The sequence below is a fragment of the Trichomycterus rosablanca genome, chromosome 9 (assembly GCF_030014385.1).
Source record: "Trichomycterus rosablanca isolate fTriRos1 chromosome 9, fTriRos1.hap1, whole genome shotgun sequence".
NCBI lineage: Eukaryota > Metazoa > Chordata > Actinopteri > Siluriformes > Trichomycteridae > Trichomycterus > Trichomycterus rosablanca.
The window spans coordinates 36402760-36426628 of NC_085996.1; the positions used below are offsets into that span (position 1 = coordinate 36402760).

The window sequence follows — 23869 nt, forward strand, 5'->3', positions numbered from 1 at the left end:
TTTAGTTACTAGGCGGGCCTAACATTTTATTGCTCCAATCAATGCTGTCCTTTGAATGGTATTGGACCTATCAGCGCGGTTGTGAAATTTCAACGGACCAATCAGCGCTGTCCCACCTGACGACCGTCAATCAGCTGGGCGCTTTTCGCGGAGCCTCTTCAGTGGAACGAGTTCGCTCGTCGGTGGAGTAGCGATACCGCCGGAGTGGTTTGTACTTTTAACTAATAATGTTAAGACTCGGTTCTGCGTGTTTATTTTACATTTTAGTAACTTAAGCAGGTCAGCGGGGCCGGTTTTATTAACTGGGATGATGTAGCCGGTCGCTGAAGACGGTTGGCAGTTCAAATTTACTTTAACGTATTTAACGAGTCATTTAACGAGAATCGGGAATCGAGTTCAACTAAAATGATTCTTTGATTCAGTGCGCGTAGTTCGGAGTCGAGAAGTCTGTTAGATGAATGTAAAATTAAAAGAAAACGTTATGGTATGGGACAAAGGGATTTTGTCTCATTAAAGGCGTCCATGAAAAGTAAAAAAGTATTTTACAACGTTTCAATGTGTCGACTTAACCTGGATCCAGCTGTACTGAAGAAGGAAGTTGAGTCAGAGCAAGGAGATGCCCTTTCCTCAGAGAGGTAAAACTGCACACACATATCACGATTTAAAACCGGTTTTAACACCATTATTCAGATTATATGCACATACTTTAATGGGTTTTACATTTTGCATTAGCTTGTCTAGCTAAAACAGTTAGCTATTTGGCTATAGTGTAAAGTAACGGTAATCCGTGCAGTGTTTCGTACACTCTCTTTTATAGTACTAATTAGTCAACAAAATGAACAAAGCATTACAAGATGTGTTTATTTATCACAATTAACCTTCTATTAAACACCAACTCGCATGTGTTGCTTTTGTTTTGTGTGTTTCTTACCAGCCGGAGTGCTGTACGGGTTGCTGTTAGGCTTAACACGTTTCCGTACACCACATCAGCCGGTTAAAATTAGACTTTATTGACTCATCGAAAAGGTTTTAATGCGCAAAACAGAACCCAAAACATCGATTGATCTAATCTGTTCACTTGCGTGTCTAAAAACTAACCAGAATAGCAAAAAGTCCGGGATTAGTAAAAGTGTGCGGAATACCGTGACTTACTTTACATCATTGCATTGTGTAAAAGCTCACGACGGCAGCTTGGACTACACTACATGACACCATTAATCAGTGGAGGTCTGCACTTTATTGAAATCATATTCACCAAACAATAGTTTTGTTTTAATTTCATTGTTTAGACTCGATTTATACTACGCTCTATACAGAAACTACTTGGCTGTAGCTCACATGCTAATTCGTTAGCCAGTGGCCAATGATTGAATGAATCATGCGCCTCCTATTATTAATAAAATCAGGCTGTTTTACTATTCAGTCACAGTTAACGATACACAAGTTTCCTACACGTATAATAATATTTAAACCACGAATGATTTCAGTTTTGCTCTCTGCTGCTAGTACCGACCTACTGGCGACAGAAATGCGTCAGTGTGTTGCGTAATCAGCAGCTAATGGAGCTCCTAAACGTGACCAGCAGCTCCCCAGCTCTCCCAGCACTGAGGATCCCACTCAGAGTACACCAGCACCATCTGTTTACATTACTTTCATCCATAACTCTCTTTAATTACGATTTTAAGAGCTTTACTTCTATTCTTTCTCGTGAGTAGCTTACTGGTATTAAGACCATCGATTATTTTTGTAATCGAGTATTCTATCGATTATTCCAGCGATTAATCGATTAATCGGATAAGAAATACTTTTGCTTTAATAAAGAGCAAAAATAAATACATATAAGATTAAATAAGACATGTCTCTTAAACAAACTGCACATTTTAATTCTTTGCATACAGGACAGTATAAAGAGAAACAGTTACAGTAAGTCCTCGGGTTACAGCGGACTCGGAGTCGTTCCGTCATTCCAATGTACGCCGTTTGAGACGTAAAAGCAAAGTTCACACGGGAACTAGTTGGTGAGCGGAGGGGATTGTTTTTCTTTTTTTAAATTTATTTTTACTGTTTCACTTAATTACTGTACTGTGTATGTGCTCCATGTGAGTGACGTAGATGTTTATGTAGGTGGGTTCCGACTTACTCCGAAAATCGCGTTACGTCGCGTCCGTAGGACCGGATCTCCGACGTAAGTCGAGGACCTCCTGTATATAACAAAAAGCCTGTGGTGGTCGCAAAGAAAAGTCAGAGTATCAACACGACGCTCTGATGGTGTGGATGTTGTTCTGAGTTTTCGTTTTTTTCCAGCTTAAAATTATCTCAAACTTTGTCGTTTTCTCTGTCCAGTCTCGTCTGTTCGTCCCTTGCTATTCTCTCTCTCTCTCTCTCTCTCTCTCCATTTTGCAGTCTGCACTATCAAATATCGGCTTCGTTTCAAATCGCTACTTTCATACTGAACAGTACGCAGGAGCGGCGAGCGTGTCCACTACGTATTCATTGAACTGTACTTGAAAAGTACCCGGTTTAAGTCCTGTTTAAGTGTGAGATTTCGGATGCAGCCCTCGGCTTCTTCACGTCACCTGCTCACAGCGTGAAACACCGTGAGCTGTATATAGTTGTATGGATTAAACGATGCCTCGATGTGAAAAATTTGAATCGATGATTTTTAGTAATCGAATTATTCGAGTTTCTCGAGGAATCATTTCAGCCCTAGTCCATACCAATACACTTTGCTTATCAATACCAATACCAGTAAAACGTGATTATTCTTAATTTTAGTAGGCAAACAACAATGATGCAGCTAAAGTAAAGTCAAATGTTTACATACACGTGTAGAGACAAGTGTTGTGGCTTTAGCAAACCAGTCTTTTAGCAAATTGCTCATAAGTTCAGGATACCCACAAAAAACATAAAAGAAATAAAGTTTGGGAAGGATTCTGTTTATAAAAGTTTACGATTAGGGTTGAGGTAAAGAGTAGAATGACTTAACAGAAGTTCAAGTATTAAAGTATTTCTAGATTGGCTGGTAAGCCAAAGTAAATGTTGTTTTTTAAAACACATTGAAAAATCCCTGCCTATTTAAATGGATTAGTAAATAAGGACATGAAAACATACTGTTGGGGCTGTTTTTCTTTCATATAAACTTGTACCTCAAATTTGTGAACTTCCAAGTCGTATATATGAGCCAATTAAATATTAAACATATCAGAGTTCGGGTAGCACTGTCACAGCAAGAAGGTCCTGGGTTCGATTCCCAGGTGGGGCGGTCCGGGTCCTTTCTGTGTGGAGTTTGCATGTTCTTCCAGTGTCTGCGTGGGTTTCCTCCGGGAGCTCCGGTTTCCTCCCACAGTCCAAAGACATGCAAGTGAGGTGAATTGGAGATACAAAATTGTCCATGACTGTGTTTGACATTAAACTTGTGAACCGATGAATCTTATGCAAATAGTGACTACCATTTCTGTCATCAATGTAACCAAAGTGTGTAAAACATGACGTTAAAATCCTAATAAATAAATACATAATAAATGAGGACATGACAGTAAATTTGTGCCTTAAATTTGTGAACATCCAAGCCATGGACAAGAACTAATAAAATATTAAACATATCAGAGTTTTGTGTTAACATGGCCTAGGGTTTTTTATTAAAAGCATGATGGCATTAAGATACAACAAACAAAAAATTGAAACCACAAGTAGTTCATCATACATTTCATGTTGCAACAGGGGCTGCACCTGACAACAGGCATGCACATTTCAGCATGACACCACTGCTGTATAACGTGTGATGTGCTGTGCTTGACAACAGTCGAATTAGAGCACCACAATTCTTCCTCAGTGTCGCTGATGTGTGTGTGTGATCAGCTCCTTTCCTTATTTAAATTGATTTAAGCAACGCTGTTAACTGACCGCTGCTTTACTGATATTATCTGAACAATCAAAACGTTAACAGAACTGTTTTCCAGTCTAAATTGGTTAGAATTTCAGTTATTTTTGCTTCACTGTTATTTTCGGGGGCGGCACGGTGGCTAAGTGGGCAGCACTGTCGCCTTACAGTGAGAAGATCCTGGGTTCGATCCCTCCGGTTTCCTCCCACAGTCCAAAGATGTGCAAGTGAGGTGAATTGTAGATACTAAATTGTCCATGTGTTCGATATACCCTGGTGAATTGATGAATCTTGTGTGATGAGTAACTACCGTTCCTGTTATGAATGTAACCAAAGTGTAAAACATGACTAAAGTCCTAACACAGTTATTTTGGTGGAATACATTTTATTGCACATTGGTACGTTTTTCATTTTCGTGTTTTACCACCACTTTGTTTAATAGTCAGTCAGTTTTTTTGTTTTTTGGAATAACTGGTTGTAGTGCAGCAACAAACCCTGAACAGAATGCCAATCCAATGTAGATGCCTGACCGGCTGATAGCACCGCAAATGATTCGATTCTTGGATCCCACCAGTAGTGGGCTATCATAATGTACTGTTGCACCACCCAAACACCCAGTAAGGCAAAACACCAACTGTTTTGCTGTTAGTCCATACCAATACACTTTTGCTTATCAATACAAATACCAGTAAAACGTGATTATTTTCCTCATTTTAGTAGGCAAACAACGAAGCAGCTTAAGTAAAGTCAAATGTTTACATACACGTGTAAAGACATGTGTTGTGGTTTTAGCAAACCAAACTTTTAGCAAATTGCTCATGAGTTTCTGGTAATAAAAGTTTGCCATTAAGATTGAGGTGAAGTGTAGAAAATTACTCAACAGAAGTTCAAGTATTAAAGTATTTCTAGATTGGCTGGTAAGCCAAAGTAAATGTTGTGTTTTTTTTAACACACATTGAAAAATCCCTGTTTATTTAAATTGATTAGTAGATAAGGACATCATGCAAGAAAACATATACTTTTGGGGCTGTTTGTTTCTTTTAAATAAATTAGGCATGATTTCAAATTAACTAGATTTTGATTGGTCAGCTCGTGACTAGTTACCCACCACACGCAGTTGTGGGTGTTTTTTTTTTTTACCTCCCAACTTGTCAGTTAAAAACTTTAAATAATAAAAAAGCACTTGAAGCAAAGTGACTAACATACTAGCTCATCGCTCTGACTCGGTGTCTGAGTGTGTGTTAGCACTGCCCATATAAGGTGTTTCCACTCAGCCAAAGCTGCGTGCCGATTGGTTCTTTTAATTTGCTAGACTTTTCTCCACCTGCTTCCTCCTGCCCACTCAGTCTATCAGTGGTGTGTTTTTCACTTCTCTGAGGTCTGTATGTGTACACAAAGCCTCTCACGCATGTACTTCACTGTGCAAACCTGGATTATTCGTCTTGGCTGTTTTAAACTTTTATAATTAATCTCAAACAACCAAATTCACAGAACAGTGATCTACAGTGAGAGGGCTCTTGCATCCAATGGTAAAACCTAGTATCTACATTTTTAGACCATATCTGTAGTTACTAGGTCCTTCCCCATCTATTTAACATGTAATAGTTGCATAATGTTCTCTTGAAGTGTATTTTACAAAGGAATTTATAGTAACTACATCAATAGAAAAACCTAGTAACTTTTTTTAGGCCAATCAGGGATCACCATTGAGTCATGTGACACAAGCTGGGGTGCCGAAAGCTGTTCATGAAGTTTGTTTGTTTGTTTGTTAGGATTTTAATGTCATGTTCAACACTCTTTGGTTACATTCATGAAAGAAACGGTAGTTACTCGTTACACAAGATTCATCAGTTCACAAGGTTATATCAAACAGTCATGGGCAATTTAGTATCTTCAATTCACCTCACTTGCATGTCTTTGGACTGTGGGAGGAAACCGGAGCTCCCGCAGGAAACCCACGCAGACACGGGGAGAACATGCAACTCCACACAGAAAGGACCCGGAACACCCCACCTGGAGATCGAACCCAGGACCTTCTTGCTGTGAGGCGACAGTGCTACCCACTTATCCACTGTGCCGCCAAGTTTTTTTACATTTACATTTTCTGCATTTAGCAGATACTCTTATCCAGAGCGACTTACAGAAGTGCTTCCATAGTAAACATTTCATTTATCAAGTTTTAGTAAACAGTCAAAGAACACGAATCTGCTGAAACCGGGAAGAACCAAAGTGTTTTTTTTTTTGTTTTTTTTGGAAATGGAAGAAAAATTTTTGTAAATAAGTACAAGTCAGCTTAAGTGCTTAGTAAAAAGGTGATGAAGGTTTTTAATCGTTTTTTAAAGACAGCAAGAGACTCAGATGTTCGGACAGACAGAGGAAGCTCGTTCCACCACTTGGGTGCTAGAACAGAGAAGAGCCTTGATGCTAGTCTTCCTTTAGTCCTGGATGGAGGCTCAAGTCGAGCGAGACTGGTGGCTTGGAGGTTGCGTGATACAGAGCGGGATTTGATTAGACCGCGAAGGTAGCTTGGAGTTGGTCCATTTTTGGCTTTGTAGGCGAGCATCAGTGTTTTAAACTGAATGCGTGCAGCTACAGGAAGCCAGTGAAGAGAACGCAGCAGTGGGGTGATGTGGCAGCAGTGGGGTGATGTGGCAGTGTTTGGGCTGGTTAAAAACCAGACGGGCAGCTGCATTTAGAATGAGCTGCAAGGGTTTAATAGTGGACATGGGAGCTCCTGCCAGAAGGGAGTTGCAGTAGTCCAGCCGTGAGATTACAAGTGATTGGACCAGAATCTGGGTAGCTTCCCTGGAGAGAAATGGTCGAATCTTCCTGATGTTGTACAGGAGGAACCGGCACGATCTTGTCATGTTGGCTATATAAGGAGAGAAGGTCAGCTGGTTATCCAGGACAACACCAAGGCTTCTTACATTATCAGATGGTCTGATCTGAAGTTTTTAAGTCCTACATCATAGAAATTCAGTCTAAATTAAATTCCCTGTAGTAGACTGCGTGAGAACAGCTTGGACTCTCAGACTAAGTGCCAGACGTCTCCTCCTGTGATGACAATACACGTCTGGAAAAAGGCTTTTTAGGGTGGTAAGGGATTCCAATAAAGGCACATCTGAGTGATTTCCTGTGTGCCACTTTCATTTTATTTTCTGTTGCAAGTTTATATGCTATTGGATTATTTTGTATACTTAGAACTGCATGCAATTTATTGCCCCTGTTTCACTGCATGGAGCACTGCAGTATGGTTTGTTTTTAAATCTGATCCTACATTCAGTGGTTGTTTCCATTTTTAAGTTATCAATACTCCACCCAAGCACCAAAGCTAAATTTGGTAACCCCTTTTGACCAGGGACCAAGCAGGCTGTATGGGTGGGGTGGGAAACAATGCAGGCTGTTAATGGGCTAAATAAAATAACAATACAAGCAGCATATTTAAAAACCCAACTGCAACAGATTTTAATAAAGCGGTATCGTGAAAACAGAAAACTTACACTGTGCTAGAAAATTAAAACAACTGCCGCAGAGCAAACCAGGAATCGCCCTCTAACAGGTACAATGAATTATTTGGTGGAGGGCACGTTGGCTCGGTGGGTAGCACTGTCACCTCACAGCTAGAAGGTCCTGAGTTTGATTCCCAGGTGAAGTGGTCCGGGTCCGTTTCTGTGTGGTTTGCATGTTCTCCCTGTGGCTGTGTGGGTTTCCTCCGATAGCTCCGGTTTCCTCCCACAGTCCAAAGACATGCAAGTGAGGTGAATTGGGGATACAAAATCGTCCATGACTGTGTTTGACATTAAACTTGTGAACTGATGAATCTTGAAACGAGTAACTACCGTTCCTGTCATGAATGTAACCAAAGTGTAAAACATGACATTAAAATCCTAATAAATAAATATTTGTTAAAGTGTCTGGTAAAAAATACTAATACTGAAATATGCTAAACTCTGCATTAAAACACTTTGCATAAAAAAACAATTTGGCCATATGTAATTGATATCCGAATTAAAATTGTTGCTATCAATTATATTTAATTAATAAGTGCTGTAGCAAGAACAGTTACATGATGCATGCAGCCTCTTCTCCAGCTTCCATTGTTTCACCACTTTGATGGTTGTCAGTGGTTGTGCTTTTTTTTTTTTTTTTTGCTTTTTTTTTTTTTTTGAGTGCGAGAGAGGAGCAGAGTCGGCACGCCACTCAATCCCCATCCTCTGTTGCTGTTGCCATGGCAAGCAGACCAGAGAGGCCAATCTAATGGCAGGGGCTCAGTTTAAATCATGGTTTCACAGTTGCCAACTTGTTAGATCGAGCCACATCCACCCATGCTTCAGTGTTACAGGTTCGTGTATGCAGACATAACAAAAATCTTATTCTTTTAGATGGGTTATGATTGTCTGGCAAAGATTTACAAATTGGGGGTGTTAATAATTCACTGATTAACCAATTACTCACAAGTCATTGTTCCAATAATGCCAGTAGTTAAAAGGGTGATTTTTTAAATGTATTTTTACAGATGTTGCTTGATTTGAGCTGAGAGCTGAGCTATATAAATCTTCATACAAGGGGTACAGCAGCTCCCACTCTTGATTTGTAACCCACACTCACCCACTGGCTGTTTATACATGAAGAAACAGTTCTGCGATTTTAGATTGTATGCATTTATTTGACATAAATCAAGATGAAATGACTTTACAATTATAAACGACAGCCTTTTTGAGTCAGAACAGATTCTGGCTGCTTTTTAAATTCTGCAAGTTGAACCATAATTTTTTTTTTTTTTTTTTTTTTTTTTTTACCAAAAGTGATGTGGATGTTATGCATCATGCCTCAGTATATAATACCTACATGTATGTTGTCAGAAAGCTTTGATTAACCAAATGAACCCTAATTATTAATGATTAGCATTTTTAGGTTCAGTTCATTACAAGGGTTGGATCGGAAGGTAGCTCAGCAGTTAAGGTGCTGGATTAGTAATCAGAATGTTGTCAGTTCAAGCTCCACCACCAGGTTGCCACCGTTGGGACCAAGGCCCTTAACGCCCAATACTTAATCGTATTCAGTCATAAGTGTAAGCTGCTTCAGATTAAAGCGTCTGCTAAACGCTGCAACTGTAAATTTGACTCTGTAAGAAGAACTAGTTCAGCAATCACAATGTAGATTTTACACAAAGTTCATTTATGTTACTGTATTTTGTAGGCTGGATTATTTAGTGGTTTACTCCATTTACATTTTCAGCGTTTAGCAGATGTTTTTATCCAAAGCGACTTACATGATGCGCTGAACACGATGAGCAATTGAGGGTTAAGGGCCTTGCTCAGGGACCCAACAGTGGCAACTTAGTGGTGGCGGGGCTTGAACCGTCAACCTCCTGTTTACTAGTCCAGTACCTTAACCACTGAGCTATCACTGCCCTCCAGTTACTCCACTCACTGGCGAGTCCAGCTAAAATTATGTAATTCTATGTGACTTAATTGCTCTGCTCAAGTTCGTACAAAATGAACTGAGGTTGTGGCTCTTTTTTAATACAATTAAATTTCCCTCTTGTAGTTAAAAAGAATTAGTTTTTGCTTGAACCCAGAGGATGGGTTTCTCAGAGCTCCTGCAGCGCTGTAGTCTTTCTGCAGTAAAAAAGGAGCAGTCTGCAGCCAGAGCTGGGGGATGTCTTCCGGTGTGCAACAGCGTGATGGATGGAGGAGGCTGAGCCACCCACACTAGAGCGATTGCAGAAAGGGGTGGACAGCCTCTACCATTTACACCCTCTCCAAACACGCTATGCCTGAGCAAAGGGTTTTACTGACTGAGCTGCTTCTGTTGTATTGTTTAATAAATGATTGTTTAACAAAACAGAACACTTTATTCGTAGCTGTGAATGATTTTTTTCACTATGGTACAGAATAGTATAGAAACAAAAAGCTTAAATGTGCCAGGATCAACACAGATGTAAAAGATCCTACTTCCCAATAGAAATGTCTTCTTTTTTTTTTTTTTTCTTTTTTTTATTAAGCACTTGCTGCAGATGTTGTTCCTACAGATTTGATCACCACCACTACCAAACAATCCTGTTGTCAAACAATTCTGTTGGACTGCTTTCACATGACAAGCATCAAGGCTGGGTGCATATTGCCACCCACAGCATCGTTTCCCTCTTTATATCATGTGTGAAACACAAGGAACAGTCTTAACCTCAGGGTGGTTGTAGCCTAGTGGTTAAGGGACTAGACTAGTAAGCAGATGGTTGCTGATTCAAACCCCACCAGGTTGCTGCTTTTGGGCCCTTGAGCAAGGCTCTTAACCCTCAATTGCTTAGACAGAATACTGTAAGTCGCTTTGGATAAAAGCGTCTGCTAAATGCCGAAAATGTAAAGGCCATAAAAATGTAAATATTAAATAGACCAAATTATGAAGACAAGATAAATTAAGCTCACAGAAATGTAATACCTATAATAATGCCATAAAATGACATTTTAAACATGGCATTAAAATCCAAATAAATAAAATTATATGGTGTGACAAACCCACTTTCTGCTGGCTCTGCCACTGAGCGGTGAGCTTGTAAACACACTATTGACTTACAGAACCTACAGAATATTTACTCACAGTTGTAAAAAATTTATTTTAATTTAAAACGAGAAAGCTCTGCAATGGTCGTCATTTGGACGTGAGAACTTGAAAAAAAAGAAAAGAAATGGGTTAATGAAACTTTTCAAACGGTGGATTAAATCTTCAAGCTACAAAGCCACATAAAGCAGTTTTGAAATTATTTAATGTAGGGTTGCTATCTAAATGCAAAACTGATTTCACTGGCTTGCTAGTTGCTATGCTGTATTTTTTTTTTTTTTTTTTACAATGCTATGGTTCTAAGTTAAAGAGGAATACAACATTTCTACATTTCATTTTCATCGACTGCTTTATCCTGGTTAAGGCTGCACTAGGCACAAAGCAGGAACACCCTGGACAGGGTGCCAATTCATAGCAGCACCCAGCAATGGCAAGCTAATGTGAAAGACTGGAATACAACACTTCAGGACATTGTGAAACAGTGAGAATCATTTATTTTCCACCATGTCTGTGCTTTGCTCTTGACTACGTTATAAACAGTTTGTCTCTTTGGTGACACTGAAACGTTCTGTGCCAAACTGGCTCAAAGTTCAGTCAGGCTGAACTTTGAGCAGCGGAAAGTGAGTGTCGATAGGAATTCTGTGTACTGCCTGATGCTCTAGATGGTGAAGCAGCAAGATTAGAAACCAAACATTAATAAATTTAAATCAAGTTACAAAAAGTGCCTCATATGGAACCTTAATGAAGACCAACACAGGAGCCGTGAAGCTTTTAGACCAGCTGTTTTGTCACTATATACACTGATCAGCCATAACATTAAAACCACCTCCTTGTTTCTACACTCACTGTCCATTTTATCAGCTCCACTTACCATATAGAAGCACTTTGTAGTTCTACAATTACTGACTGTAGTCCACCTGTTTCTCTGCATGCTTTTGTTAGCCCCCTTTCACGCTGTTCTTCAATGGTCAGGACCACCACAGAGCAGGTATTATTTAGGTGGTGGATCATTCTCAGTACTGCAGTGACACTGACATGGTGGTGGTGTGTTAGTGTGTGTTGTGCTGGTATGAGTGGATCAGACACAGCAGCACTGATGGAGTTTTTAAATACACTGTCCACTCTATTAGACACTCCTACCTAGTTGGTCCACCTTGTAGATGTAAAGTCAGAGACGATCGCTCATCTTTTGCTGCTGTTTGAGTTGATCATCTTCTAGACCTTCATCAGTGGTCACAGGACGCTGCCCACGGGGTGCTGTTGGCTGTTTTGGTTGGTGGACTATTCTCAGTCCAGCAGTGACAATGAGGTGTTTAAAAACTCCAGCAGTGCTGCTGTGTCTGATCCACTCATACCAGCACAACACACACTAACACACCACCACCATGTCAGTGTCACTGCAGTGCTAAGAATGATCCACCACCTAAATAATACCTGCTCTGTGGGGGTCCTGACCATTGAAGAACAGCGTGAAAGGGGGCTAACAAAGCAGAGAAACAGTCAGTAACTGTAGAACTACAAAGTGCTTCTATATGGTAAGTGGAGCTGATAACAAACAAGGAGGTGGTTTTAATGTTATGGTTTTAAAAATGCTGCTGTTTGCCCTGATGCTCCTGTGTATTTGGGGACTTCATTAAGGTGCAGACCTATGGTGTGTGAGCCCTCTGGAGGATGAGGGTGTATAAGGTGCCAGTATCTTGGTGTTTAGTTTTATCTTGAGGTTTATGTGCATTAATATGCTACTAACTGAATTGTGTCTTTTTAAACATTTCCAACTAGTCTTGTTGACGTAAGCGGATCCTCTCATGGTCAGATGATACAATATGATTGGTGGTGGCTTTGTGTAGATGATGATGGACCAAGGAGTGCAAGGTTTTGAGAATCTATGACGTCTTGACACTGGCAATATGGTGTTGTAAAATACCAAAAACAAACTGTATATTTTATGAATTGTTAATTTTACTGTTCTGATTACTGAAATATACCTCTCTTTTCCTGTTGTTATAGGTTCATGCTGGGCCATGGGGTGAAACGAAAACTGAGTGAGTGTGAGGACCCTGTTTTGGACCTGCCGTACTCCCAGCAGAGGCAGCTGGTGCTGGACTTGTGTCTGGAAAAACTACAGAGCTGCCAGCGACATGCCGAGCCCAGTCTTCACCGATCGGTCCTGCTGACTAACACACTTCGCCAGATCCAGCAGGAGATGCAGCTGGAGGGCGGGACCTGTCTGCCTCGGTCCACGACTGCTCCCTCGCTCTTTCCTCCTGCCACTCCACGTCACATCCCTGAACTCCCTCCCGTATCTGTAGACTGCTCTTCGCTTGCTGCCGAAGCTCCACCCTTGTCCTCTTCGTTAACACCTGACGAGGACGAGGTGCAGAAACGCTGTGCTGAAAGCAAGCCGCTGCATTCGTCGCTTTCAGACGAGATCAACCCGAAGCAGTCCGATTTGCTGTTCGGTTCGTTCGAGATCACAAATTCCACCAGCTACCTGTCAGACCTGCCGCTGGACGACATCTTCGAGGACATAGATACGTCCATGTGCGATTCCTCAGACATCTCTGTTTTTGCCTTTCCAGCAGCGAGAGGCAGCGTTGTGGCATCTGCTGCAGGAGAAGATGGCAACAAGAGCTTCAGTTGCACCTCTAATGGTGCCCTGCAGATTTGTTTTTCTGATCTTAATGACCTAGACCACATAATGGAGATCCTTGTGCGCTCCTAAACCACTCAGCCATTTTTAAAGCCATCCCAATATTTTTAATGGGATATTATTTATGGATTTTTTTTAAGAGAAATTGGGAAGTGTAATTTTTTTATTATAAAGAGAAGTGGTATATTTACACCAGTATAAGATACCGGTATGAGACATCAATCTGACATCAGGTGGACATTCTTAGATGACCATCTTTTGTACCTAAGCAAAGATCTCCACATGCAGGGATTTCTACAGTTGACTATGTATTTCCATTGATATTTATAAAAGATAGATGCCTAAGTTTAAGGACTTGGTATGGATTAGTAGAATGTAAAATATCGAGTCTGTTGTACATACTCTTTGAAAGAGGATGACTTTCTTTTTTACCAGAAATATTTCTCAAGCATTATATTTACTATCAGTAATTATGTATACAGATCCAGATAGCACCGTGCACATTTAACACTACCTCTCAAACCAAGAGCAATTCTTTCTGTGACATTGGTGCCCTATTTGGACAGGATTAGTTCGAGTAATTTGTAATGTGCGTTTTTAATACTTTTCAATAATTAAACTTTTACATTCAGGCGGCAATAAAATGAAAGTTTACTTGTAATATGAGCATTTAAATTAGCGATTATAATAAAATAAAATAAAATGAATTGTTCTTTACGCTGGTACACTGCTGACGTTGGATCTCACACTAATAATCTACAGTGCATCAGCTAATATTTTATACAACAGAGATTGTGCAATGGTTCAGTGTCAGGTAGTGAGACCAGAATAGATGAGTTAGAATCTGTCAATGTTTTTAGCTTGTGCTTTTTATAGTTTACAGGGGCCAAGTTGGGTTGTGAACAGCAACTTGGACAGGTGAGGCAGATTTGTCAACAAACGTCCAATATACATGCATACATGCTTGCATGTGTGGACATGTGGGACTGATTTTAAATAGCATTTATAGAGGCGGCACGGTGGCTAAGTGGGTAGCGCTGTCGCCTCACAGCAAGAAGGTCCTGGGTTCAAATCCCCAGGTGGGGCGGTCCGGGTCCTTTCTGTGTGGAGTTTGCATGTTTTCCCCTTGTCTGCGTGGGTTTCCTCCGGGAGCTCTGGTTACTTCCCACAGTCCAAAGACATGCAAGTGAGGTGAATTGGAGATACAAAATTGTCCAGGACTCTGTTTGATATAACCTTGTGTAATGAGTAACTATCTGTCCTGTCCTGAATGTAACGAAAGTGTAAAACATGACGTTAAAAATCCCAATAAACAAACAAATAGCATTTATAAAGAGTAATGTCATAAATGTATTCAAGTCCTACCCAAACTACTACCTCTGCCTCTAAATTGTTAACTGAAACCCTGACAATGGACCCCAGAAATCTGTCTCGTCTTGACTATTTATGCCCATTTCACAAACAGTTTCTGGTGTGATCAGATCTCTGCTCCCATGCCTCTGTGTAAAACTGGTCCTGTCCAAGTAGGGCTACAAAATGTCTTTTACAGTCAATCTTAATGTATAGGATTCTATAATCGAAGCCCATGAGTTGCCGTCGTTTCAGAATTATTGGGACTAACTTGGTCCAAAGTAATCTATCTCCTTTTAGCCCTGTTTTCTCTTCTAGAAAATCTTTTTTATTTATTTGTATGTACATGATTGTCAAACACTGTTGAATCTGTCATGAACTTTAGTGCCTACTACGGAGGGTGAAGACTGGTGGTGGAAATGCACACTGTGGAGCCACATGTGGACTTGCCTGAACTTGTTTCTCTAACCCTAATGCTTCTGTCTTCTGTGTGCTGATATTTCTGCACTCTTGTGTTTTTTTTTTTTTTCTGTGTTGGGAATTTGTCTTCTAAACAAGCCATGTTTGCTAATTTACACTTCTGATCTTACAAGTTGACACTAGGGCAAAGATGTCTGAACATACAGGTCAACATATGTACCTAAGACTTTTTTTTTTTTTTTTTTTTTTACTTTAAATGAGGTGTAGGGCAGAGAAATGCTATCAGTCTACCTATTCAAATTCATTTGTGTGAAAGATTGTTTGCCTCAGTTTATCTAATGGATGTTACCAGGTTGTCCAACACTGCATGGACTGCTGTGTTTAAGACTATGGGTGTGTTCGAAAACCTAGTGATCTCTCTACATAGACGCATTTTACATCATCCTACGCGCACTCCCGAGAAGGAGGCTGATCGAAATCCTAGATGCCTTAAAAGCCAAGGTATCTTAAAATTTGAACAGTATTTTTACTCAAGATTAATGGAGCATTCGATGCTACCTTGGCGGTGAAGGCAATCCCAGCATTCAGTGCGGCACGACTTTTCTCACAGAAAAACATGAAAAACATGGCTGACGGTGCGGAGAAACGAACAGAGTTATTTTCAAACGTAAATAAATTATTATTGATTAATTTGTATAAACTTGCACAAGTGTGTTTATTTGCAAATTCAGGCTCGTCAGCGAATTTAACCGTTTTCGGTACACAGAGGGAGATGTTAGTTGGCATGGTAGTGCATTGTGCCATGCCATCCCATTGGTTTGAATGGCATCAGGCTAATTGTGTTAGCTTAGTAAGCGAAACCCGATGTTATTGCTGTCTAAGTAGTGCGTTCGAGTAACCTGCCTTATAAGTCAATGACTTATTAGAATCCTCTCTACTGAGGCAGCTGCCTGTGTAGGCAGTTAGATAGCAAGGCAGCTCACTAGGTTTTCGAACACACCCTGTGTAGCCGAGTGTGTACATGTATGTGTATAATCTGATCATCCCTGTTTTGGTACTTTACAGTTGTAGCACATTCAGATTTTGAATCTGCACATGCAAAAACACCACATGAGATAAAATGCTTATTTTCGGCCCTGTTCCTGGCTTACCATTTACTGTTGTGAATGGTATGTCACTAGTCACTATAATGGTTTTAAGATGATGGTTTTAATACAATACCTGTAGTGTCATTCTTAAAAAAAAAACCATTTGTCACCCTAACAAATATTTACCAGCAAAGCAAAGGAAACCAGACTTCTGTTTAGAACTTCAGACCTAAAATCTATTGGGCCTCCAACCAACAAAAATACAATATAATTGTATTTTGTATTGTAGTACACATACACTGTAGGGCAGTGATAGCTCAGTGGTTAATGTACTGGACTAGTAATCAGAAGGTTGCCGGTTCAAGCCCCACCACTGCTAAGTTGCCATTGTTGGGCCCCTGAGCAAGATTCTTAACCCTCAACTGCTCAAAATCATGTTCACGTCATAATTGTAAGTCACTTTGGATAAAAGCGTCTGCTAAATGCAGAAAATGTAAAATATAAATATTATTGTAGATATCTACATTTTATGACACATTAACCAATTTAAAGCCACCTATCAACATATAAACCCAATTCTAGCATTTTGTCACTGCACTTGCCTTTGCATTTGCCTCAAAATGTCATTTATGATTTTGTTTAGTGGATGCTAATTTATTTTACTTGGATCAGCAACATGTGGTATTTGTCCAGGTTTCATTTACATTTACATTTTCGGCATTTAGCAGACGCCTTTATCCAAAGCGACTTACATTACAGTTACAATTGAGCAATTGAGGGTTAAGGGCCTTGCTCAAGGGCCCAGCAGCAGCAACCTGGCAGAGGTGGGGCTTGAACCAGCGACCTTCTGATTACTAGTCCAGTACCCTAACCACTAGGCTACAGCTTGCCCCATAAGACTGTACCTTGCTGCTGGAAAATCTAGTCAAATTAATAGTTTTGATTACCAGATTTCTGACAGACTAAGGTTTGTGGTGTTCAGAACCGACTAAACCAGACTTATTTTTCCCAATGATCAGATTATTTTGTACATGTAAACACTCTGTGAAGTGCGGTGGCACATGCCTGGAGCTTGTCCTGAGTGGGAAGATGGTCGAGGGGGAAGGGCGTGAGCGGAGGGAAGAGGGAGGGATTAATGGCTAAGCTCATGCCTGGACCTTGTGTTGAGGCTCTTGCTTGTGAAAAATGCTACACAGAGTTTCGCAACAGCTGTGGTTTGGATGTCACAATGCCAAGCCCGACCCCCTTTACTACGCCTTTCAAAAGGGCCCCCAAGTGCTCTTTTCTCCTCGAAGCCAATCGGTGTTAGATAGAGGAGGAGTTCTGAGTAAAATGTGTTCTCTGCTTAGGACTCCATTACATATTCTGTATGTACTTGTATATGATATCCTAATGTTTAACATGTAGGACTTTATTCACAATCCATTCATTTTAACTCTTCTTCTAATTAAGAGTCTTATTCATCAAACATCAAACCAATTATAGTTTATTTAATGGTCACTAATTATTTGTTTAGGTTTTACAATACAGAAAAGCTGTTTTCTCTGAAAGGCAAAAGCAGGCATGTTGTTTAGCAATCTTTTGTAAGGCCTTTGGTGTAAACACCAAACCAACCTTTCCCTCTTCCTTTAACTCAGGCTTACAAACATCCTGCCCAGAACCCCACCCTCCCCAGTCCAGCGGAGCTACAACGAAATCTGATCCCACATGAATGAAGTTTACACTCGCTCTCTGAAGCAGCGTGCTTTTAAACGGTGTTCAAACCCTGAACCAGAGACTTAATCACACAAGTTAGCCATCCGTTTCTGAAAAGTAGTTTATTTTTAATGGTGAGCTGTGTATGAGTGTTTAGTTTTTTAGCTTTTTGTTTGTCGAGTATATAAATATATATATTTGCATAGTATTTTTTGTGTGTGGGGTTTTGGTCTGGGTTTGACCAAAGATGGATAATTTATTGCATTTATTTAAGTGATGTCTTCAGGTTGTGTTAACAGATTTTTTGTGGTGTAAATTGTTTTATCTTCTGAATGATTTGTAAATAGTTCAGAGTACGAATAGATTTTTTAAATAATTGAAAGTATTTGTATGAAGAATGAAACTGTGCTAATTCTATTTAAATGAGTTTTACACTTGTATTTTATTCAGAGCATCTTTCCCCGGACCAGGCGGTTTATCTGGCAGCTCTTTATACTGTTTTCACACTGAAATGACAAACTGCATCAGAGTTTTTCTTTTAGCCTCATTGCCATCAGTGAAATGTACCTATACATAATCTTGCATTTTTACTGTGAGCCAGATTCGTTTTTATGTTGACAAGCATCCGACTGCTTAATCATCCTGTGAGATTTTATTTTCACCCATTCAACACCATTACAGAGTCACAGCACCTGTACGTTTGTACAGACCTTCACTATTAAACTGCCTTTTTATTTATACTCGAGCACCAATTGCACAATACGCTCATTTGAAATATTTTATAAATACACAATGAATAATGTTCAGTGAAATGATTCAGAATTATTAGCTTTAATCATGTTTATAGTTTGGCCATGTTAAGTAATGTTGAATGAAATATCCTGAGAAAATTGTAACACTATAATTGTCACTTTTGTCCCAAGTGCAATACTTAGCGCTGTCTGACTTTCGCAAACGATAACAGTACGTGTACATTTCTACAATGTTTTAAATGGTGGACTGATGACGCTGTAGCTTGGTTTGTAGCTTTATGGTCTCTGTAAATATTGAAGCATCTTTTTTGCATCATTTATATTCTATGCAATGCTACTGTAGCAGGTCAGTATGTAAAAAATAAAAACTGAAAAAACTGTGTGGGTTATTGCATTTGTATCTAACATAGCAGGATGTGGATGGTGCAGCTGGCAGAGTTTGTTGTTTGTTTATTAGGATTTTAACGTCATGATTTACACTTTTGGTTACATTCATGACAGGAACTGTAGTTACTCATTACACAAGATTCATCACTTCTCAAGATTATATCGAACACAGTCGTGGACAATTCTATATCTCCAGTTCACCTCACTTGCATGTCTTTGGACTGTGGGAGGAAACCCACGTAGACATGGGGAGAACATGCAAACTCCACACAGAAAGGACCCAAACCACCCCACCTGGGGATCGAACCCAGGACCTTCTTGCTGTGAGGTGACGGTGTTACCCACTTAGCCACTGTGCCGCCCGGGTGGAGTTGGTATTTCACAGCACTGTTTGATTCCTGCCTCTGGTCACTAATTTGTATGTTCTTCTTTTGTCTATGGGTTTTCTTTCTTTTTAAATTTGGTTTTACAGTCCTGGGGCTCTTATTTGCTTCAGTTTTTTTATTTTAATTCTTAACAGTTGCTCTCCCTTATTAAGAGCATACTAATCAGCTAATACGTTGAGTTGGGTAAGTAATTAACTGTTCAGCATTACTGGTTTCCAAAACTGTTACTGGACTCCAGAGCAAAGGAAGCTTTTTTAAGTGATTATAAAGTCCATGATGTGAGAGTGAGAGGCTAGTAAAACGCTTTTCACAAGAGTGGGGAGTCTTATAGCTTCATATTTATGAGCGAGTATTTTAATGTGATATCTGGTGTCAGAGAACATTTTAACAGTACAAATTTACACTTTACTCCCCTCTGCTCAGGGTGGCACAGTAGCTAAGTTGGGTAGCACTGTCACCTCACAGCAAGAAGGTCCTGGGTTCGATCCCCAGGTGGGGCAATCCGGGTCCTTTCTGTGTGGAGTTTGCATGTTCTCACCGTGTCCGCGTGGGTTTCCTGCGGGAGCTCCGGTTTCCTCCCACAGTCCAAAGGCATGCAAGTGAGGTGAATTGGAGATACTAAATTGTTCTTGATGTAACCTTGTGAACTGAAGAATCTTGTGTAATGAGTAACTACAGTTCCTGTCATGAATGTAACCAAAGTGTAAAACATGACATTAAAAATCCTAATAAACATAAAACCCTTTGCTCACTATAATATAAATATAAATTACATTTATTAACAGATTTATTTTACTAACATTTGTGTTGATTTAAGTTTATGACCATTCCCTATATGTTGAACTGGTGTAGTGTGTTACTGCTTACTTTGACGATCTCCGTTAAATAATTTATTTGAAGCACTATAGGTTTCTTGTGGCTGGTGTATAGGAGAAATGTGGGGGTTGAATAAGACCCGGTTGTAAAACGTGTATCCTACTGGTACATTTATCACAATTAAAAACAATGCTGCATTCAAATGATCAATGGATAAAAAATATCTACAAATTTGTAGTAGAGGTTCAACTACAACACTTATAAAAACAGAATATGAATCTTCAGAATCCTACTACAGGACACAAGAATTCTCAACCTGGATGGCAAAGGGGTACCTGGGTTTGATTATTGTTTTCACACACAGTTTCAATTGGAAAATCAATTTATCTCACCATTAATAGTATTATGGTGATGTGTATAGCACTGAATAAAATTATACAAGAAGTCTCAGTATACAGAGAAACAATATTAGTTGTATAACGTAAGTTGTCATAATTTTAAGTTTATATGTAAAAAACAAACTCTTGTTTCATATGCACTGTTAGATAGTGGGTGCCATGATGGTGCAGTGAGTATCACAGTCACCTTACAGCATAAAGGTCCTGGGTTTGATTCCCAGGTGGAGCAGTCCAGGTCCTGTCCGTGTGGTTTACTCTGGGTGCTCTGTTTGTTCCCCACAGTCCAAAGACATACAGCCAGATTGATTGGAGCTGCAAATTTGCCTGTGTTTGTGTGTGTGTGTGTTTGCCCTGTGATATTGTCTGGGGTGTTTCCTACCCTTTGCCCAGTAAATCAGACCCACAGCGACCCTGAAAAGGATACATTGTGATAAAACAGACATTAAATAAATGTAGATCTAAAAAAAAGTATTATAAAGGCAACAGAATTGTTAAAGATGCAGTAACAACCATAGTGAATTCTGTTGGTCAAGAAAGGAAAATGACTCTTAAAGGCTGTATGTTATTTTAAAGCTATGGCAATGTATAAAGTGTTCGACACCATTAAATCCAGTTTGCATTTTGCTAAACAGGTGTTAACCTATTCATTATTTACATTTTATTATTTACATTTCAGTTATATGGAGCTTCATCTAAACTGGGTCATGTTGGGTCTGGCGCCATCTGGAAACACTGAGCGCAATGCAGGAAGGCACGACGAATGGAATGCCAATCTATCGACGGGCATAACATACTTTTTACATTTACACCTAGGGCTGATTTGAAGCAGATAATCTACCCTTGTTTTGCAAGGTTAAGAAGAAACTATTGTACCTAAAAAGAAAGATGAGAGATGTACTGCTTCTGTAAGGATTGAACCCAGATCTCGAGTCTCTCATGCTGTGCAACCCCCGTTTAACCAGTTGTATCACCGTGTAGCCCAAGTTAAAACCAACAGCTGTAATTTTGATCCATGTGTTTAATTGCTGTTGGGTGTTAAATTATGTTTTAAAAACCGAAAGATAAAGAACTTCTTTAAAATGACTTATTTTCGCCAAAAGGTACATTGACCCTTTCCAACAGCGCCATCTTCTGGAATTGGACGTGCCTGACACACAGTAAACAGTATAAACAATTCAATTACAATATAATCCTATTATATAATCAGGACCCTTTTATCTTAAATGTTCCCCTTTTTATTATTTTGTACATACATACACTACATGGCAGCCAAACGTTTTAGACACCTGCCCATGAACATGTTGTATATCCCATTAAAAAACAAATGCCATTAAAACACTATGTGACCACTATGAGGTCTTTTTAGCTACAACTACAGTCAAGACTTTAAAGTATTTCTCTAGGAATTTGTGCCCATTCAGTCAAAGGAGCATTTTTATGGCTATGTTGTTCAAGAAAGCCTCAGTTGATGTTCCAGTTCATGTCAAAGCTGTTCAGTGGGGCTGAGGTCAGATCACTGGAGTTCCTTTAAACCGAGCTTTTCTTCATGTCTTCATAGACCTTTCTTTGTGCACAGGGGCATAGCAATGCTGAAACAGGAGACAGCCATCCCTAAACTGTTGCTGCAAAGTTGGAAGCATATCAGCTCCTTTCTATAGTTGGTTTATTATTCCTGATAGCAATTGGTGTGGCTGAAACACGTGAATTCAAGTATGTTTGTCCATGTAGTGTACATACATACACCGATCAGCCATAACATTAAAACCACCTCCTTGTTTCTACACACATTGTCCATTTTATCGGCTTCACTTACCATATAGAAGCACTTTGTAGTTCTACAATTACTGACTGTAGTCCACCTGTTTCTCTACATGCTTTGTTAGTCCCCTTTCATGCTGTTCTTTAATGGTCAGGACTCTTCCAGGACCACCACAGAGCAGGTATTATTTAGCAGCGCTGATGGAGTTTTTAAACACCTCACTGTCACTGCTGGACTGAGAATAGTCCACCAACCAAAAATACCCAGTCAACAGCGCCCCGTGGGCAGCGTCCTGTGACCACTGATGAAGGTCTAGAGCAGGGGTGCACAACTTCTTTTTACCAAGGGCCGATTTCACATAAACACCTAAACCAGAGGGCCACAAATTTCATTTTTACAGATCTGTCCATGTGAATTTGTAATACAGTTCAGGCTGGGTGATATTGGAAAAAAAAATCTCGATTATTTTCAAATGTATTATCGATTCACGATTTGAATTTTTTTTTTTGTATAATGCAATTGAAAAATTTTAATTTAAAAGACTGCAGAAGTGCAAGAATAGTAACAGCACCACCTATAATTATCCTTTCAAGGAACTCAAACTTTATAACAATAACAATATAATAATAATTAACAATAATTTAAACAAAATCGAAATCTTAATTAGCTATATCCTTTATATAAAAAACTCACAAACAATTCACTTTAAATAATGTGCAGCATAAAAAAGTGCAAAACCACAAAAAGTTCTTTACAGGTTTTTTAAAAGGAACTCGAGCCTGTTTACTGTTTCCACCACTGAAGTGAGTCTGTATCAGTATCTACACTGGGGGACATCAAGTAATCACTCAGCTCAGCTTTGATTTTGTCCTCTTGTGACTGTGGGGTGGATGGAGGGGGCACGTTCTGCTTCTAACCATATAGACTACAATTCCCATGCTCCCCCGGACTGTCACGTGACTATCACATGTCCCCGGTCAGCCAATCCTGATCGCGCTCACCGTCTTCGGAGTTTTGATTCAGTTTAGCTGTGTTCAGTTCCATGCGCATCTTATTTAAACTCATCTGTTTTAGTCTCGTTGTGAAAGTGTTGTCGATTGTGTTTGTGTCCTTATTTCTGAATCTAACCATTACCTTGTTAATCCTTGTTGTCTTCCGTTTGCTGCCTGTCTTTTTATCTTCTGTTTTTGGACTCTACCTGGATTTGTACACTGTTTTTGCCCATTTGAGATTAAACTTTCCTTGATTTATATTCTGCGAGCGTCTGGTCAGTTTCTGCCTCGTGACATGTTGGTATTTTAATTAAAATATAAAGTATGTAAACAATCGCGATTGTCACATTTCTAACATCATGTGAAAACGTTCATTCTAATTAACAGAATTAATCGTGAAAATCGCCCAGCACTAAATACAGTTACATAAAATCAGGTACTTACAAGAAATGTCTTGGTCAGTGGGAGATACTGCAGCATCTTTCTGACTTCAACTGGTTAATGTGGTCGCAAGCACACCAGACATGAGAAAATACCTGTATGTCCATTCAGGGTTAAATTTCATATACTTGAGATCCATTTTTCTTTTTTTACTCGTACTTGGTTTGGACAAACACATGGTACCGCTGGAGTAACTTGTATTTACATAATTTACTTTTCAGTCACAATTTCATGGAATTACCCGGTGAATTTAAAGTGTCAGTATCATTTATTTAAAAATACATCAGCACTTCA

The 23869-nt window shown here is 39.5% G+C and overlaps 1 protein-coding gene across 1 annotated transcript; it reads left to right on the plus strand.

The window, feature by feature from the left end:
• Positions 1 to 302: 302 nt before the first annotated feature.
• On the plus strand, positions 303 to 13766 carry si:dkey-177p2.6 (uncharacterized protein LOC568712 homolog). Its single transcript, XM_063001435.1, has 2 exons — positions 303 to 635; positions 12449 to 13766. Exons 1-2 carry the CDS (start codon positions 487 to 489, stop codon positions 13161 to 13163), a joined length of 864 nt encoding a protein of 287 aa, XP_062857505.1. The 5' UTR covers positions 303 to 486; the 3' UTR covers positions 13164 to 13766.
• Positions 13767 to 23869: the final 10103 nt, after the last annotated feature.

Excerpts from the sequence above, each read along its gene's own strand:
- si:dkey-177p2.6 (XM_063001435.1), top strand. The coding sequence starts at position 487 with ATGGGACAAAGGGATTTTGTCTCATTAAAGGCGTCCATGAAAAGTAAA. Across the intron at positions 636-12,448 it reads GATGCCCTTTCCTCAGAGAG|GTTCATGCTGGGCCATGGGG; the intron begins GTAAAACTGCAC and ends CTGTTGTTATAG.